We start from the raw sequence: 19,380 nt of genomic DNA, 5'->3' as shown, positions 1-19,380 counted from the left end.
CAAGTTGTTTTTATCTGATTAACTGTAAAATTTCACGTCTACATGCAGGGGAGGGAAATAAAACTGTAAAAAAAAATAATAATAAAAAATAAAAACTAACTTTGTCACGCCACCTCATATTTCTAGAGGCCCACCCTTTAAAACTTGTGCAGAAATAACTGGTAAGATGAAGAAAATACTCATCTCCCAGCAGTAGGCCAGGGATAAGGCTTTGGGCAGAACAGGGCAGGTTTGATGGTTGAGGAACAGGATAAAGTATAAAGGATGCTGACACTTAATGCTGGAGGCCAACTGCCAAGAGTTCACGTGCCTCAGACAACCAGGGAACAGCAAAGAATTCGAGAAGTGCAACTCCAAAGAGTCAGCACCAGGAGGAGAGAACTATTAAAAAATAAATAAATAAAATAACACGGACTCATCTAGAACTAAAACCGGGAGAAGTCCAAAATTCTTCTCCTTGCAATCCTCAAACCGGGACCTTCTTCACCATCTTCCCTTACCAAAGCCGAGGCGATCTTTTTCCCTGAGGTCTTGGCTCGGGGCAGGCTCTGCCATCCCGACCTGCCGACATCATGCGTGGGGGGAGCCCGGCCAGAGCCGCTGTTTAGGGAGCAAACCTCAGAACTGCCCTACCGCCTCTCTCCGCCTCCTATCTCCATCCCTAACCTACAGCCCATTTAAGGGCAGAGGGAGGAAATCATCTGCTGGTGCTCTGAGGACACATTTGCAAAGAGCGAGCTTGGAGGGACGCATGCTCCAAGGTGCGTAGGTGAGGGATGGACCTGGAGCAAGACCCGTGTCTGGGGCTGCCCAGCCCCAGCTGCTCCCAGCGTCCTGGCCAGTTTGCCTATACTGAGCCTGACTTGTAGAGATCTAGCCTTAAATCGTCCGAGCTGCAGAGTAAGGTACATTACACATCCTCCAGCCTTGTTCCCAGACGTGTGCGTTACATTAAGCAGATCTGAATGCCTGACAGCCCTTTTGTGTCACTTACAGCCTGATTCTGCTGCATGGACATCTCCGTCCCACCAATCTTGAAAATTAGCACAATGCCTTCATCTTACTACTAGCAACGACCTTTCTTGCCTCCATGAATATCATTCCTATTATTCATTTAGATTACCAGCCTGAGATCCCAAAAGCTGTGGTTTCTGTGGATGTGCTCTGGTTGCTTCTCTGTGAATGACATCACGTTCACAAGAAAAGCATGGCAGATTTCACAGCCAAATTCAGGGTGCCATTCAATCTGGCTTTTACAGTAGGGTACAGAAAAGCTTAATTTTTCCTTTCCTCTGCGTTTACCTCCGTCTCCTTCTCACTTTCAATGTATTTATTAGCTGGCATAAATGCAGACACAGCAATCAAATATAGAACCAAATCAGAATAAGAAAAGGGAAGGTGGCAGTTCATTGTTTTCACTCTAGCTACTCTAATGTATCTCATTTCTCCCTAACATCATTTCAATCAAAACTACATACTTTTAAGAAAAATGTAATGGTATCTTCAACATTTTATCAACAAAACTAAATATCAGGGCCTTTTCTAGCATTTTACTTGTCTTCTAGAGTCTCAAATGTATAAGTGCTGGAAGAAATGCTTCTCTGCTGAAATAGCACACTGATGTTTTGCATGGCAGGTATTCCTGCAAATATGGGGCAAAACACTAGGTTTCATCTTAATTTGATCTTCTCAGTGAAGGAGTAAATGTTTGTTTGCATTCTAATTTGAAGCCAATCAAGGCTACTGTCTTCTGATTAAACCCAAAAATACTGATAACAATACGTAGTACTCCTTAAAAATACTAAAAGTATTTAAAGAGAGAGAGAGATTTAATTTCTGCTGTCACTTTGCAAGATTTTATAATTAAATGAAAATCAAAGCAGATTCTTAATTATGAGGATTATCAGGAAATTATTTAAATATTATGAGGATTTGTAAAAAACTGTAAAGACTCTTTAACACTTCTTCTTTAAAGAAGAGTGTTAGGTTTTATGAATCCTATAAAAAAAAAAAAAAAAAGTCCATATGCAAACATCAGTAAGTAAAATGGAGTCTGATTCATTCTGTTCAGAGAGGCCAGAATTCCATTTTATTGTATTTATTTGCGGATAAATGATGCTTCAGCTTGCTCCATTAATGTTTAAGAATTGTGTGATACTTATTTGTGTATCTATACATGTTTGACTTTTTTACCCTGCAAATATGTTTACTGCTGCAAGTATTAAAGAATAGTAATATACAGTATTGTAAATGAGACGTTAAGCTATCAGTTTATCCGGAATTTATTTGTGTTAACAAGACATTAACAGCTTCGTTTTTATAAACACAAACTGTTTTCCGACCCAATTAAAAATAAAAAAATAATAAAATAAAATAAAAAAATCAGAATCCTGCCATTCATTTACAGCACACCACAAAAGATATCGAGCCATGACAAGTTCCAGACAGTTTTAAGAAGTATATATATTCGTCTGAAGGTCTCTTATTTTCCTCAAACATGAAATTCTGTGGAAATACAGTATCCTTAATAGTTTAAGATGTGGTTAAGGGAGCCGATTCTTTATCCATATTCAAAGCTCAGCCATGAAATTGTGTTACTTCCTTCTCTTTGAAATCAATTTATGACAAAAGTATTGAAGCTGCCCCCTCGGTACCTGTTCTAATCTGGAGAAAAGCCCCTAAAGAACACCCCAGCATTATGGGGGAAGTTTTTTAGCTACGAGTTTTATTTTAATTTAGAAGGAAAAACAAAAGTTCGCCTTCCCCGGGGTCTCCCTAGCTGCACGACGGGAGGTTAAACGCATCTTTTTTCTCTCATCGTGGGTGTCTACAGCGAGAAACTCCCCAGAATGAAACTTCACACTCTTCTCTTTACTCCCCGAAGAAACTGGGGTGGTTTCGCGGCAGGCATTTTCCAAAAAATATGAATTTATAACTCCGAAGAAACACAGACTCGGAGGACGAAAAGCTCTTCCTGGCTAACAGTTAGGCGGGCTCTGCAAAGCACCAATCACAGATCACCGCTTCGCTATAAATTCAGGCATCGGGGTTACTGTAGCCCAATTACTTTCTTTTGATTAGGAAGAAGTCTCGGCAGCGATGTCGGAGACCGCTCCCGCCGCAGCGCCCGCTGTCGCGGCCCCCGCCGCCAAGGCCGCCGGCAAGAAGCCGAAGAAGGCGGCGGGCGGCTCCAAGGCGCGCAAGCCCGCGGGCCCCAGCGTCACCGAGCTGATCACCAAGGCCGTGGCCGCCTCCAAGGAGCGCAAGGGGCTCTCCCTCGCCGCGCTCAAGAAGGCGCTGGCCGCCGGCGGCTACGACGTGGAGAAGAACAACAGCCGCATCAAGCTGGGGCTCAAGAGCCTCGTCGGCAAGGGCACCCTGGTGCAGACCAAGGGCACCGGCGCCTCCGGCTCCTTCCGCCTCAGCAAGAAGCCCGGCGAAGTGAAGGAGAAGGCGCCCAAGAAGCGGGCGGCCGCGGCCAAGCCCAAGAAGCCGGCGGCCAAGAAGCCCGCCAGCGCCGCCAAGAAGCCCAAGAAGGCGGCGGTGAAGAAGAGCCCCAAGAAAGCCAAGAAGCCGGCGGCCGCTGCCACCAAGAAAGCAGCCAAGAGCCCCAAGAAGGCGACCAAGGCTGCCAAGCCCAAAAAGGCGGCGGCAGCGAAGAGCCCGGCCAAGGCAAAGGCGGTGAAGCCCAAAGCTGCCAAGCCCAAGGCGGCCAAGCCCAAAGCAGCCAAGGCAAAGAAGGCAGCGCCCAAAAAGTGAAGTATTGAAGTGGAAATACTTAAACCCAACGGCTCTTTTAAGAGCCACCCACTACTGTCCGAAAAAGAGCTGATACACTCGGTCACCGTGCTCCGCGCCCGCAGCCGTGCTGACCACACGCTGCTATCCGCGTGGGACGGGGCGTTCGGCTGTGGGAAGGACGGGACGCCGAGCTTCCGGCCGTAGAGACTTGGGAAAAATAAAGTTTGCGATCCTTGGAAAAAGCTTTTCGCAGGCTGGCTTTTTTGAGCACCGCAAGGGGGTGCCTTTGTTAAAGGGACCGGTTAGGGCGGGTATCGCTGTGGGGCGTGCAGGTTTCTCTCAGTGCTTTAACCAGCTCAGTGCTTTAACCAGCACAGCGCGGTTCCTAACCGCAGCTCCAGCCGCACCTTTTAGGGACCCCGTCGGTACGGCTCTCCCGCGTCCTTGGCAATGAGCTTTCCGCTCGGCAGGGTCGGCAGGGCGCCTCCTAATTTCTGCCTGACCTCACAGCACCGCTTCTAGAGCGGGAGCTGCCGGGGCGGGAGGCGGGCAGCGTTGCCACCTGTCCTCCCCGCAGCCCGAGCGCGGCGGCTCTGTCGGTCGCTGCCCCGACCCGCGCCAGGGGACCTGGAGCCGCAGCCCGGGCAGAGCGGAGCCGAGCTCTCCGCATGCTGTGGGGCTCAGCCTCTGGCCTCTTCTGATTGGCTGATGGGGGGAGCCGCGGCCGCTGATTGGTCATCCGGGAGAATTCGAAAAGCCCGCGCTGCTGCCGGCATACGGAGCGCGGCCGGCGCCAGCTCCACGAGCTTGTCCCCGGGAAGCTCATCCTCCGAAAGCCTCCGTCCCGCCTCCAGTCTGTATTCTTTTCTTGGTCTGCAGAGCTAAATGCTCTCTCAAAAAGAAAGAAAATAAATATCCCCGAAATAATCATAAAACTACTATACACCAAAAAAAAAAAAAAGGCTTTTTTATATACCTCCCGCCGGCCAAGAGGATGTGCTAATGAAAGTTTTAGGACACCTGTTAATTTCTATTTGTGATCGACTGGTGTGCTTCATTAAATGAAAATCACTTAACAGTACTGCTTGCATTTATTGGAAAAAGATTTATTCTGACGTGATGATGTCAACATTTTTAAAAGCTTAAAGGTAAAAGATATTGACCAATGATTCCAGAAATTAATCTTGTTAATCAGTGCAAACTCTTTTAAATTGGATGTACAAAAGCAGTGTTTCTTCGCTTTGCTTGTCTATTAAGTTACTTTTCAAGTCTATTAAACAGTGTGACATGCTGTGTTAAAGCTCTTTAAGGAAAAGGTGGGTGGCTCTTAAAAGAGCCTTTGGGTTAAAAGCAGGATCTTCTACAGATCACTACTTGGAGCTGGTGTACTTGGTGACCGCCTTGGTGCCCTCGGACACGGCGTGCTTGGCCAGCTCGCCGGGCAGCAGCAGCCGCACGGCCGTCTGGATCTCCCGCGACGTGATGGTCGAGCGCTTGTTGTAGTGCGCCAGGCGCGACGCCTCGCCGGCGATGCGCTCGAAGATGTCGTTCACGAAGGAGTTCATGATGCCCATGGCCTTGGACGAGATGCCCGTGTCGGGGTGCACCTGCTTCAGCACCTTGTACACGTAGATCGAGTAGCTCTCCTTGCGGCTCTTCTTGCGCTTCTTATCGCCCTTCTTCTGCGTCTTGGTGACGGCTTTCTTGGAGCCTTTCTTGGGCGCCGGCGCAGACTTGGCTGGCTCAGGCATTTTAACAGCGCTTCCCCCTCGTGCTGAACAGGAACAGCAGCTAAGATGGCCTCGGCGCCCCGCTTTTATAGGACTGCTATGCAAATACAGTGGCTCTGACTCGTGCCACGCGATTGGGCCTGGTTTCGCGGCCGTTCCTCTGTGTCTATTGGTGGCGGCGCGATCCGCTCTCGCATTGGCTCCTCGCACCGTGCCCGGCACCAGCCAATCACCGGGGCTAATCCCGCCCAGGGAAGGTATAAAAGCGAAGGGCGCGGGTGCTGGGAAGACTTACTCGGCGTTGTTTTCGTGGTGTTCGTGGTCTGTGGTTCTGTGTGCTAACAGCAGAGCGATGTCTGGCCGTGGGAAGCAGGGAGGTAAAGTCAGGGCTAAGGCCAAGTCCCGTTCGTCGCGGGCTGGGCTGCAGTTCCCCGTGGGCCGCGTGCACCGGCTGCTGCGGAAAGGTAACTATGCCGAGCGAGTCGGGGCTGGAGCGCCTGTCTACATGGCGGCCGTGCTGGAGTACCTGACGGCCGAGATCCTGGAGCTGGCGGGCAACGCGGCCCGCGACAACAAGAAGACGCGCATCATCCCCCGCCACCTGCAGCTGGCCATCCGCAACGACGAGGAGCTCAACAAGCTGCTGGGCAAGGTCACCATCGCGCAGGGCGGGGTGCTGCCCAACATCCAGGCCGTGCTGCTGCCCAAGAAGACTGAAAGCCACAAGGCAAAGAGCAAATAAGTTCAATCAACGAAACAGCTTAGGATTTTTTTTAAAGCATAATATAACCCAAAGGCTCTTTTCAGAGCCACCCACGTAGTCAGAAAAGAGTTGAGTTGCTTTCTTTGTGATAGTGCCTTTAGTGTCAAGTGTTTCTTTCATGCTGCCTTTGTTTTCACAGTTAAATCTATGCTCTGTAACAGTGTCTTGAAATTTTAGGTTCCTACATAAGACCTGAGATACTTCAACCATGAATCATCCTTTTCAACAAAGAAAAGCTGAATATATACACAGTTTTATACTAGATGCTTTTTTTTTTCTTGTAAGTGCTTGTTTTATTCAATTTGTTCGACTTTATTGACCCTCTAAATGGCATGTTATGGTCTTATGCTGTGAAATGAAGGGGGGCAAGAGGTAGCTAAAAGGTGGGAAAAACAGCATGGTACATAAGAAAATAAGTGAATGACCTGACTCCACATAACTACAGCTAACAATGAGTAAAGGTTTCCTTAGGAGGCCCGTGGTCTCTTTTTTTTTAAAAAAAAAAAAAAAAAAAAGTTTAACTGTGGCTGTACTTTGTTATATAGGTATTGAATTGGGAATGCCTTAGGGGATATAGCTTATTTTGATCTGGACCCTCAACTAGTCAGACTCAGGCATTAAATCACCAACTGTAGCATCTTTTCATTCAGAAGAAACCAGCACTGACACGTTCCTGTTTTAAGCAGGATTTTCAGATGTGAAAGTCTTTTTAAGTTCCCTCACAGTGCGTTGCTATTCCTGTTACATCAGTTAAAAGTGGGCAGCATTACGTGAATAAATCCTATAATTTTCTGGCACAGATGTCACCCAAGAACATAGCGCTAAAGCACTTTGGATTCTCTGATGTGGGTTATTAGAAAGTGGTGGGTTCCTCTTGTGAGGGTGTTCCTAGAAGCTGCCCGTGAGTGCAGTGAGGCCATTGCTCTCACCTGTGCAATGGGTCTGTCCCCTCGATCCCCTGAGGAGGAGGAGCAGAGCTGTAGAGGAAGAAAAATACCACCTATTCAAGGCAAACACACCCCCCACACACACCTCAGCTGTAGCAGAAATACTCTTTGGGGGGAGGGCTCTCATATCTGAAGTAGGATATTGCGGATAATTGGTGCAGAGAGACAGAATGGAAGTGAGGCAGAAAAGTGGTCTGACATGGTAGCAGTATCTGTGCTTAATGGTTCTGTTCTGTAATGATATAAAAAATGTGTTCTAACATGCATATTTCTTTTATATTGAGTCTCCAGAACAGAGTTCTTTGTGTGTTTGTGTGTTTTGAGGATTGCAATAGCTAGATTAAAGCATTGCAATGCCATAAAAAGCACAGAGGTTAGAGGCATCTGTACCCTGGTGTGGGATCAGATCATGAACAAAATCCTGGACATGGCAATCAGTTGGAACCACGGGAGAGGACCCCTGCCCTTTGCTGCATGCAGGGATACATCCAACATAGCTCACAGAATTCTTTTTGTCTGACCAGCAATTCACTATTTTTCTCTACAATCTCATTCCAAGCACTGCCTATTTCTCTCAAATCTCTTCTCAAATCTGTAATTTTATCCTCTGTAATACTTATGTCCACTTCTAAGCATTCCCTATTCTTGTTCTTAGTTACTAGTGGTTGTACCGGTTGTGATTCCAGTGCTGCCAACACACTGAGGCTCCAAAGCTACGCATCCTGTAAATCAGATAATTCTGAGGTAAAATGAGTTATCACGTAAGAGTTCTGGCCAGCCTTCAGTAGTTAAAGACCAGTGGCTTTCAGGCAAATTATACTGGATAAAGAAAAAGAAGAGGGAAAAAAAAATAATTCCCCCAAACAATGTAGGTTAATTAGATTCATCAGTAACTCTGTAATACCAGTCTATATATCAAGCCTTAGAATTGCGTAGTTTAAAAGCAAAATTAAAGATTTGTGCATAATTTTTCACCTTTATTTTCAACGTTAAGAATAGAGGCATGCTAAAAAATAAAAATAAAAATCCCACATCTCTTTAATTTGCATTATTCCAGGTGTAATAGATACAGACACAGACATAAATTGCCACTTAAGCTTTCAAGAAAATCAAGGGTAATTTTGAAGTAATATATAGTTCACTTGTGCTGATTTTTTTTTATTTTTTTTTTAACTTAGGATGATGTTTGATCCACCTAACAGTTAATGTCTCCAAGCCACAGTAAAAGCAACTTCATTAGAAACTACTGAGCAACAATTTTCTTTCTGCATCAAGTGTTTTTTGTATAAGAAAAGCTGCTGGTCCATGACAGAGCTGGGAATATAACTAAGAGAAACACATGGGAAACACCTGTCTGTGGTCACTACAGACAAGGCAGCTACCCAGGAAGTATGATATCAAAGTATTTTAAATATGCTCCACACCTTGGGGAAAGTGGGTTGCAGTAATCAATCTGTAAGCTACCGGTCTCAGCCTCTGTACCACTGTTCTGCCAGAACACTTTGGAAGGCTATTTTTCTGGTGTTTCAGTGCTTAGACTGCTGGAGGAGAAAGTGACACAAGAATACTCACCATGCACTAGGAGTTATGAAGAAATTATAACTCTAAAAGAAGAAAATATTTTCTGTAATTCTTTTATGATTTGGTAAGTATTCTGGCGATGGTTTTAAATGTTTTGACACTCCACTGCTTCAGGAAACATGTCTAGACACAGAACTTTAGGTATAAAGAACAAAGCAGACACCATGCAGCCAAATGGTAATAGTTGATACCAGCTTGGCAGGTCCACCACTGACATGCCTTCCAGCTGCTGTGTGAATAACTTGAGTTCTTTCTGTTCAGTCACAAGATGACAAAATGAACGCTGCTTCTACCAGATCAGGTTGTATGCATTTGGTAGGTAATTCTTCCATTTTCATTTCAATTCAAACTTATTGTAAATAAATTCAGATTATAGTACTAGTTATAATCATAGAAAAGACTTGTGCTTTCTTGGATACCTGTAAATTAAAAATTGAAAATCTTTATCATATTGTCCCTCTAATTTAATATATTCTGCCAAGAAATACAATGGAGATGCGGCCCATGTGATGTAAATTATGTTCAGAAATTAAATTATATAAATATCTGTACAAATTTAAAAGGAATTCACTTAAAATGAGGTAGAGAAGTTGGATGTGCACAACATGCTAATAGTATAAGCAAAGGGCAAGTGTCACTATCATAGGTTTTATTTAGTGTAAAATGACATTTAAAAATACATTTTAATATGTAGGCTCTTAAATCTTGACTAATTCATCTACTTTTGAATACAGCCTGACATATTCTCAGAAGCATATGTGACAAGTCCATTAGCAGAGATGTGAAGCAACAAACTTTTTGGCCATGTCAGTTGAAGGAAATATACTTGGTTGTCGTTCTTTTTTTTTTTTTTTTTTTTTTTCCTTTTTCAGTGGTCATTCAGACATGCTCTGGTAATGTTTATAACGTTCTTTCGTTTGTAGTCTCCAGCCACGCATTAGCGAGCAATTCCCCGGTCCAGGGGCAGCTTGGGGGATGGCGGGGAGGAGGAAAGCAGATGGGGGTAGAGACGAGGGCCCTCCTGCGCGACCGAGTAGCCGATTTGCGCCGTAGGAGGCTCAGGGTCGCGCATTTCCCACCCGAGCCCCACAACGAGCGTCGCAGAGCGCCTCGCTCCCCGATCCCCTCACCGAGCTGCGGATGCGGGCACGAAAGCGCCGAACACTCGCGGCCCGAACTGCGGAGCTGAGCAGACGAGGGGAGCGGCTGCCAGGAGCAGAGCCCCCGAGAAGGCGAACAAGGCGGGGAACGGCCGCGCTCGCACCGAACAAAGAGAGCGCGGCCGCGGAAATGGCCCCCGCTGGGCCCCCAGCGAGCGGAAGCGGGAACGGGCGGCGGGGCGGGGCGGCGGCGCCGCGCAGGGCCCGGGATTGGCCGGATTTTGCCGCAGACCCCCGGGCAGGGACGGGCCGCGCCGGGGAGCCCCGGGGCTGCTGCGGACACGACCCCGCGCGGGGGCACGGCCGGGACCGGGAGGGACCGAGCCCGGCGGGAGCAGCGCGCGGGGAGCGCCGAGCGCGGAGAGCGCCGGGCGGGAGCCCCCGAGCGGGCGAGGCCGCGGCTGAGGGCGAGGCCCGGGGCGGGCGGAAAGCGGCCGAACGCCCGGCTCGGCTGCCGGCCCGCGGGAGGGAAAGGGAGCGGAGGGGAGGGGAGCGGAGGGGAGGGGAAGGGAAGGGGAGCCAGGGCGGAGCCTGCGGGGCTGCCCCGCCCCCTCGGCGCCCGCCGCAGTTCTCAACCAGGTCGGACCCCGCCACTTAAACCGCGCCTCGGCGGGGCTGGCGGCGCGCAGTGTGGTCTGCGGGCGGTGCGAGCATGTCCGGCAGAGGCAAGGGCGGGAAGGGGCTCGGCAAGGGGGGCGCCAAGCGGCACCGCAAGGTGCTGCGCGACAACATCCAGGGCATCACCAAGCCGGCCATCCGGCGCCTGGCGCGGCGCGGCGGCGTCAAGCGCATCTCGGGGCTCATCTACGAGGAGACGCGCGGCGTGCTCAAGGTCTTCCTGGAGAACGTGATCCGCGACGCCGTCACCTACACCGAGCACGCCAAGCGCAAGACGGTCACGGCCATGGACGTGGTCTACGCCCTCAAGCGCCAGGGACGCACCCTCTACGGCTTCGGCGGCTAAACTCACTTCTGAGACCGTACACTGTTAAACACAAAGGCTCTTTTCAGAGCCACCCACAAAACTCACCACGAGAGCTGTTAATTACTAAAAAGTAGAAGTTACATAGTTAAGTATTTAAAGATACACGTAGTTAATTCCTAGGTCCATAAACACCTAGGTTCATAATTTCTTTCAATTACTTTTAATCATAGCATTTACAAGGAAATTGGGGGGGAGGGGGAAATCTGAAAAATAACCAAAGGTATCCTTTTTAGTTTATTTGCAATTACAGCTCTTTGTAAGAAATTTTGGGGGGCTCTTAAAAGAGCCTTTGGGTTAGATTAAACTGATTTACTTGGAGCTGGTGTACTTGGTGACCGCCTTGGTGCCCTCGGACACGGCGTGCTTGGCCAGCTCGCCGGGCAGCAGCAGCCGCACGGCCGTCTGGATCTCCCGCGACGTGATGGTCGAGCGCTTGTTGTAGTGCGCCAGGCGCGACGCCTCGCCGGCGATGCGCTCGAAGATGTCGTTCACAAAGGAGTTCATGATACTCATGGCTTTAGATGAGATGCCCGTGTCGGGGTGCACCTGCTTCAGCACTTTGTACACGTAGATCGAGTAGCTCTCCTTTCGTGCTCTCTTTCTTTTTTTGTCGCCCTTCTTCTGGGTCTTGGTGACGGCTTTCTTCGAGCCTTTCTTAGGCGCTGGAGCTGATTTCGCCGGCTCAGGCATCTCTCAAACTTTCTTTCCGAGCTCTTCACCGGACCTCGACAACACCGAAAATGGCGCCTGCTCGCCTATTTATAAGGACGTTATGCAAATTAGAGGATTGTAATCACTCCATTCCTATTGGTGCAAAAGAAAGCAACGTAGTTAGTGGCACTTCCGATCTGTTGCCATCATACCTTTTACGATGTGTACAAATAATAGATTTCCCGTTACGTTGATGTCAGTAATTTTAAATCAAAAATTTGAAAACGTAGCGAAATATGTACTGCGATTTTACTAACGAAATGTAATATTGGAACTCAATGCGCACATCGTGCACGCTATAACATTTGAACTGTACGTGTTTTCTGGGACTGCTTATAAACATATTACTTATGTTTGTAAAGAACTGTTATTTTCTGAACGTTATAAGCATAGTGACTTGCCCTAAATGAAGGCAGTAATTAACAGCTCTCGTGGTGAGTTTTGTGGGTGGCTCTGAAAAGAGCCTTTGTGTTTAACAGTGTACGGTCTCAGAAGTGAGTTTAGCCGCCGAAGCCGTAGAGGGTGCGTCCCTGGCGCTTGAGGGCGTAGACCACGTCCATGGCCGTGACCGTCTTGCGCTTGGCGTGCTCGGTGTAGGTGACGGCGTCGCGGATCACGTTCTCCAGGAAGACCTTGAGCACGCCGCGCGTCTCCTCGTAGATGAGCCCCGAGATGCGCTTGACGCCGCCGCGCCGCGCCAGGCGCCGGATGGCCGGCTTGGTGATGCCCTGGATGTTGTCGCGCAGCACCTTGCGGTGCCGCTTGGCGCCCCCCTTGCCGAGCCCCTTCCCGCCCTTGCCTCTGCCGGACATGCTCGCACCGCCCGCAGACCACACTGCGCGCCGCCAGCCCCGCCGAGGCGCGGTTTAAGTGGCGGGGTCCGACCTGGTTGAGAACTGCGGCGGGCGCCGAGGGGGCGGGGCAGCCCCGCAGGCTCCGCCCTGGCTCCCCTTCCCTTCCCCTCCCCTCCGCTCCCCTCCCCTCCGCTCCCTTTCCCTCCCGCGGGCCGGCAGCCGAGCCGGGCGTTCGGCCGCTTTCCGCCCGCCCCGGGCCTCGCCCTCAGCCGCGGCCTCGCCCGCTCGGGGGCTCCCGCCCGGCGCTCTCCGCGCTCGGCGCTCCCCGCGCGCTGCTCCCGCCGGGCTCGGTCCCTCCCGGTCCCGGCCGTGCCCCCGCGCGGGGTCGTGTCCGCAGCAGCCCCGGGGCTCCCCGGCGCGGCCCGTCCCTGCCCGGGGGTCTGCGGCAAAATCCGGCCAATCCCGGGCCCTGCGCGGCGCCGCCGCCCCGCCCCCATCCCCCGCCCGCCTCCCCCGGTTCTGTTCTGCGTTGGCCGCCCCGGGCGATACTTTCGAAACACAGAAATCCGTGCCCGGTTGCTGCAGGCCTTTCTCAGACAGACCGAAATAATCTCTGCCCGCCTTTCCCTATCCGACTTCCAGCTTCTTCCTGTCATTGAGTGCCGCGTTTGGTGGGACGGAACTGCTTAACCCTCATGAAATAGCTTTTTCCTTTTAGAATGTTCCATAGCATTTCCTTCATGTGGACGAGAACGCCTTAGGTTTTTTCTCCAGCGCACACACGCACATACCCGTGCTTGCTCAGCTCTTTAATATTTAAGGGAAAACAGAGTATTTATAATAGTGTTGCTCTAATCCTTGGTTTATCTTCTTGTTAAATATATGTCAATTAAAACAGTAAAGCAACTTATTTTTTCAATGGTTAACAAGAGGACTCTTCAAATTTTACTTTTATAGGTTAGGGTAGATTTATACATACTAGTACACTTTACTTCCTGACACAGAAAACATTCATCTAATTTCCACTGAGATAACATTTGTGCGGGGCAAGGGAAGCATTTTGGGTGTAGCTGGGGCTTTCTTTTTTGTTTTTAGCAGCACAGATTTTCAAAAATTTTTACTACAGCGCTAGTAAATATTTTTGTGATTTAAAGAGCAATAATGAAATAAATATGTTTTCAAAAAGTGTGAACAATACAAAACGTTTTCTGTGTTTTTTGTTCTTGTGTCATCTATTTTTCCTTATTATTGGCATTCAGTCTTCATATTTTGAGACTTCTTTAATGATCACCATCTAGTATTATTATTTGGAAAATGGGAAATGTTCAGTGGAAACCACAACACAATCCTGAACCTTTCTTATTTATTAATCATAATAGGTTCCACATTTCTGTGCTAACAAATTTATCTGTTTCTTTCCCATTTCCACTCCTCCTGCATTCCCAGAAAAGTGAACTCAGCACAGGTGCCAAAAGCGAGAAAGAAGAAAAAAATTCTCTCATTCTCTTTTACCTTTTCTAAACACAGAGACAAAAAACACTGTTGTGCTTTTGTTTCTGTTTGGTTTTGTTGTTTTTTTATACCTTTGTTGTTAGCTTTTATTTCTTTTTCCATTTCTTGTTTCACCAGACAAAATGTGGTTCAAGATTCTTCAGATGCCTTTTCTGAAATTGTGTAAATCCATTAATGTAATCAATGCTATCATTTAGATAAATGTCTGACTAAGAATTGTGGCTACAGCTTTCAGGGAAATGTCATAAACCTTTTGAAATTATTTTCTTGATAAAAGATCCTGCTGGCTTTCCAGCTTATTTGTCATCTTAGACACACCACCAGTCAGCTTTCTATTTGATTCCCATGTATAAAATGATGAATCTTAACATGAAGGGATAGATTCTTTCACACATTGGAGTCAGCATCAGGTCAGACAGTAATGCACTGCATAAGCCTCTTATATTTACCAAGCAAAACCAACAGCAACTGAACAACCCATGTCAGAACACTCTATGAAGATGTCTATAGGAGTGATGGATACATGAAGCAATTATGGAAACTTATTCCAGGGAGGAGACAGGATGCAAAATGATCTCCTCTGCAACAACAAACACCTAGAGGAGCTCTATGAGGGTCTCGGGGAAGCTGGGTGAGGTCCACTTTACCTGTACTTTACCAGTTACTTTTAGTATCCATTAAATGTTATTTATAATACACTTTAAAAGAATATAAGAAAGAATAAAGAATATAAGAAAATAATATAGGAATAAATAATATAAATAAGAATATAAGAAAGAGAGAAAGAAAAAGAAATGAGAGAGAGAAAAAGAACAAAAGAGAAAGAAAAGGTGTGCGTGTGTGTCTTTAGAATACAAAGTATCAGCAAATGTAAGTGCTGTAGGCCTCAAAATGCAATGTATTCTCAAATTTCTCTTTTGTGGCCTCAATGCCATTTTTTTTCCAGGGTCATACAGCCTCAGAAATTTTGTAGCCTTAAGAACTTCCTGTTTGTGCAAAGAATAAATATTCCAGAATATCTACATATATTACAGATATCTAAAAATGTATAATATGTGTCTCATGTCCTTACAGCATGTAATCAGTATTGACTACTTCGCATTAAGCTGGCTGTTCATTTTATTTCTATGAAGGCTGCACTTGCTTTGCAGCTAGGACATCACAAACTGCACTCATCTGCCTAAATAACCAGTGAAACAGCAAGATCTGGCCTGACAGTAATGCAGGCTATTAAAAACATCAGTTGTTCCATGCAGAGTTGGGGTGGTACTTTACTGAAATTTCTGTACTGTATTGTCCTACATAGAGATTATCAAAGTACCCTCAGAGAATAAAACACTGATATCCCAATCATTTTCTTTGGTACCTGTATCATCAACTCTCTTAGACTTTTCTCTCCTGAAACTGGAAGGGTCCAAATACAGGTAAATGAGCATCATTTATTTTCTGGAAATGTGGCTTTTCATTATAAACAGAACAAAAATTCTGTGTCCCTCTCAGAAGAACTGATGGATAGATAAAAACTCGCACAATGAAGGAAAATAGCATTTCAACAAGCAGCATATATTGATAACGGGAAGGGAAAAAGAAAAAAAGCTTTCTTAAACATTTCAGACACTACATAACTAACTCAATTTGTGGATAGCATTGTTCTTTGCTCAGAAGTCCTCTAATCTTCATGTAACAATGATTTTAACACCAAACATGGCACAGGTACACTGTGGATCTTATCTTCTCACAGAGTATCAGTATTCTGAGTTCATTCTAAAAAGGTACATCACTTGGCTTATTGCATGTGTCTGACATACACTGAAAGGCTTGCATCTGATTAGTGACCCTTCCTGAAAGGCTGTTGCACTGAAAAAATCCTTCTCTATTCCATCACACTTCTTATACTATGTCTTATACTCTGCATCCCTGTGGTAGCACACCTTGGGAATACATTTTTTGTTTAAAATCTGAAAACTGAAAATTCTCTCTCATGCCCTCTGGAACAATTACTTCCTTAGTAGCCTCACAGGTTGAAGCTAGTGCAGGCCCGAATTTTTAATAGCTTTGCTGGATCAGTGTGCTTGGGACAACATGCAAAAGTGGAGGTACAGCACGAAGATGTCTGTAACCATCTCAAATATTCATAATAGGGCAGGTATAAAACGAAATGTCAGAAAGGTCTTTAGAGATGTAGAGTGATGGATCAGGATAAGTGTAAAGAAGCAGTTGAAAAGGATATAGAGCAGACTTGAACAGCTTTGTGAATATTTTGACTGTACTTCATCTCTACATGTGCATCAGTGTGTTTAGCACAGAGGACTTAGCACAGCACGGTACCATCATTGCTGATGTATAAACATGGGGTGATCAGGCCAAGACAGACACATTCTTAATACCCTCCATTTCCATGCTAGCAACTTGACACAATTCGTGGGTATACAAGTCTCCAAGACAGTTCTGTAGCTGAAGCCATATACTGTCACTGCAAAGTGATGGATAGTTCTACATCTGTTATTAATTTTTAAACAATGTTATGAAATGAGAAAAAAAAAAAAAAAAAAAAAAAAAAAGAAGGAAAAGCACCCAACACTGTGTTGTTGCAAAACACAGTGCAAGAACATAGAAAGAAGGGAAGGTAATCTTATTTTAAAAGAAGTGATCTCACTCACACACCCTAAAACACACAGACACTCCAAACACCAAGCAAGTTTCCAAGTGGGCAGGGCAGGTTTGCTTGCAGGGACAGGCAGGACCAGGAATGCTAGCAATGTGCCCTCAATGGGTCCCAGGAGGGGCAGGTCTTGCGCTCACTGCAGCAGGGCTGGTGTCTGAGTGCACTTCTTGTGCAGCTGAGAAGCTACCCGAGGTTCTGTTCTTTCCTCTTTCTGCCATATAACACCTCTGTCAATGTTAAAATTTACTCACTGACCAACAGCTGAAAGCCTTATTGCTCTGAGACAGATTGTTATCTTCCTGTTATCTCCCAATTGCTTTGTAGTCCATCCCTTGTTTTATGCTGTGCTTTGTTCTAGCAGCCTGGATGTCCCAGAGAAGCTACAAGCAGATATTTTGGTATCTTGATTATCTACTCTATTGGTGCAATTGACTACTGTGCTTATAGCTTCTTTTCTGCTCAATCTGGTGCTAGCACGCACGCTATTTTCAGAGTTCTTGGAATATGTATTTTTTTCACATCTCTGAGAAAATGTGAATTCTTTCACATCTTATTTCAGCTATTAATGTTGTGTCAGTACTCACAGGAGTTTGGAAGGCCACTGCTTTTCCCCAAGAAAACATAAGGTTCCAAAGCTCAGCAGCTGCTGAATGGTGAAGTGCACCCCATGTAAAAGTGCTGCTCCATCCTAGCCCTGCACCATCACCCAGGACATTCCTGCATGGAAGTCAAGAGTTTTCTCTCACACTGAAAGAGGGTTGCTTAAGGACTCTGCCAGTGTGGTCCTTGGAACAACAGCTGTGCCAGGATAAATGAGATTAAAGAGGCAAAAAATGTCTCATCTTTTAACTTTCACATTACCAAGAGGGTTCTAAAGGGGACTGTTTACAAGCACAGTTATTTGTATTTACACTGTGGTATATTGTCCTAACCTTTTGAAAAGCACAGAAATACTTGTTAGACCTAATTTTAGAATCACAGAATCACAGAATTTTCTAGGTTGGAAGAGACCTCAAGGTCATCGAGTCCAACCTCTGACCTAACGCTAACAGTCCCCACTAAACCATTTCCCTAAGCTCTACATCTAAACGTCTTTTAAAGACTTCCAGGGATGGTGACTCCACCACTTCCCTGGGCAGCCTGTTCCAGTGCCTCACAACCCTTTCAGTGAAGAAGTTCTTCCTAACATCTAACCTAAAACTCCCCTGGCTCAACTTAAGCCCATTCCCCCTCGTCCTGTCACCAGGCACGTGGGAGAACAGGCCAACCCCCACCTCGCTACAGCCTCCCTTGAGGTACCTATAGAGAGCGATAAGGTCACCCCTGAGCCTCCTCTTCTCCAGGCTGAACAAGCCCAGCTCCCTCAGCCGCTCCTCGTAGGACTTGTTCTCCAGGCCCCTCACCAGCTTCGTCGCCCTTCTCTGGACCCGCTCAAGCACCTCAATGTCCTTCTTGTAGCGAGGGGCCCAAAACTGAACACAGTACTCGAACTGTGTACAGAACTTCCAGGGCAGTGTCTATTTTTCATATAGTTTCAAAACACTAATAGAACTACTTGGTAGTTAGAAGAAATTAGTTTTCAAAGCCAAATTATCACATTAAGCTTACAATTCTCACCTTCCAGCTGCTCCGATCAAATGGTTTTTTTTACTGTATTGATTTATGTACTGTGTTCCATTAGTAGGTTTTCTTTTTGTTATTAGTCATTATGCCTTCGGTAACAGCTTCTCATTTTACTATAGCTTCCTAGTAACTGGGAAATAGTACTTCCTAGAGTTTAATGTATGAATAATATGGAAATACAGCAAATGTTTGCTCTGCACCTCAACATTTGTACATCTACAACACTGAATATGCTTATGCTCAGCTGAAGAGACAGCATAACTTTAAAGCCAGAGAGAAGAGAGAAGAGAAGATGCAGCAAGGCAGAACTGCCCTGGCTGGCAGAGCTTCACTCTTCATAGTTACTGAAGACTGGAAACAAAAAAAATAAATGACCCATTTATGTGAGGAAGCCCTTAAGAGGGATTTGCAAGTGAAGAGAATGATAGGCTTTATCTTCCCCTACTGGCTTGCAGGAACACAACCATACCACCTCCACATAGATTTTACATTACAATGGTCAATGCAAATGAAAGCTTTATCTCATTTTTTCATATGGAGAAAGCTTCTGCTTAGATCTTTTTCTGAACTAATAAATGTCTGAGGTAGAGCTGATTCATATATTTTGGTTTGAGAAAGGTATTTTGATCAGTCCTTCTTCTATACATTTCTGATAAATGAGGATTAATTTCACCAGGATCTCAGTGGTTATGGTTTATCTTAACCATTGGACTGATTCATCCAAGCAATGATTTAATCCAAACTGTGCCAATAAAAAGTTGTGGATCACTCTCAGTGGGTGGAAGAGCAACCAGAAACAGTCCGGCTCATATCTCACTGAGCAACTAAAGCCACATGCAAAAGCACTTTACATGCTAACCAACAGAGTGCAAAGCAGCAGCAGTTTGCAAGCCAGTCCTCTGCACACAGCCAGCTTCTACCTGGCAGCATTTGTTATCTCCAGCCCTCTCCTAAAAAACTCACAGAAAAGTTCCCTTCAATTTAAGAAATTTCAGCATTAAGTTACCTGTGTGTGACTTAGTACTATGCAAATGCTAAAGTAAAAAAAAAAAAAAAATCTATAGCAAAATCTATGTTGCTTTGTGTTGCTGCTGTGCTTGAAGACAAACTTCTTACCAGATTTATTATGTATCAGACTGGTATTCAGGTTTTGAGTTTTGATAGAATT

General features: G+C 46.2%; 5 protein-coding genes and 1 pseudogene across 6 annotated transcripts; 3 read left to right on the top strand and 3 right to left on the bottom strand.

Moving 5' to 3' along the window:
* Window positions 1-3,036: 3,036 nt before the first annotated feature.
* Window positions 3,037-3,983, top strand: LOC311429771 (histone H1.01 pseudogene; annotated as a pseudogene). Its single transcript has one exon. The product of its transcript is annotated as a histone H1.01 pseudogene (transcript).
* Window positions 3,984-4,813: 830 nt separating this feature from the next.
* LOC311429767 (histone H2B 1/2/3/4/6) lies at window positions 4,814-5,588 on the bottom strand. The gene has a single exon (XM_084505967.1). It carries the CDS (start codon window positions 5,490-5,492, stop codon window positions 5,112-5,114), a length of 381 nt encoding a protein of 126 aa, XP_084362093.1. The 5' UTR covers window positions 5,493-5,588; the 3' UTR covers window positions 4,814-5,111.
* Window positions 5,589-5,758: 170 nt separating this feature from the next.
* On the bottom strand, window positions 5,759-11,597 carry LOC311429768 (histone H2B 7; the record flags this gene model as incomplete). Its single annotated transcript, XM_084505968.1, has 2 exons — window positions 5,759-9,181; window positions 9,893-11,597. The coding sequence occupies one exon, from the start codon at window positions 11,595-11,597 to the stop codon at window positions 11,217-11,219; it is 381 nt and encodes a 126-aa protein (XP_084362094.1). The 3' UTR covers window positions 5,759-9,181; window positions 9,893-11,216.
* On the top strand, window positions 5,824-6,284 carry LOC311429766 (histone H2A.J; the record flags this gene model as incomplete). Its single annotated transcript, XM_084505966.1, has 1 exon — window positions 5,824-6,284. The coding sequence occupies one exon, from the start codon at window positions 5,824-5,826 to the stop codon at window positions 6,211-6,213; it is 390 nt and encodes a 129-aa protein (XP_084362092.1). The 3' UTR covers window positions 6,214-6,284.
* Window positions 10,575-12,459, top strand: LOC311429769 (histone H4; the record flags this gene model as incomplete). The annotated part of the gene is made up of 1 exon (XM_084505969.1): window positions 10,575-12,459. One exon carries the CDS (start codon window positions 10,575-10,577, stop codon window positions 10,884-10,886), a length of 312 nt encoding a protein of 103 aa, XP_084362095.1. The 3' UTR covers window positions 10,887-12,459.
* LOC311429770 (histone H4) lies at window positions 12,058-12,430 on the bottom strand (the record flags this gene model as incomplete). The annotated part of the gene is made up of 1 exon (XM_084505970.1): window positions 12,058-12,430. The coding sequence occupies one exon, from the start codon at window positions 12,428-12,430 to the stop codon at window positions 12,119-12,121; it is 312 nt and encodes a 103-aa protein (XP_084362096.1). The 3' UTR covers window positions 12,058-12,118.
* Window positions 12,460-19,380: the final 6,921 nt, after the last annotated feature.

Source organism: Aythya ferina, assembly GCF_964211825.1.
Source record: "Aythya ferina genome assembly, chromosome: 1".
Lineage (NCBI taxonomy): Eukaryota > Metazoa > Chordata > Aves > Anseriformes > Anatidae > Aythya > Aythya ferina.
This window is presented reverse-complemented; position numbering and strand designations above follow the sequence as displayed.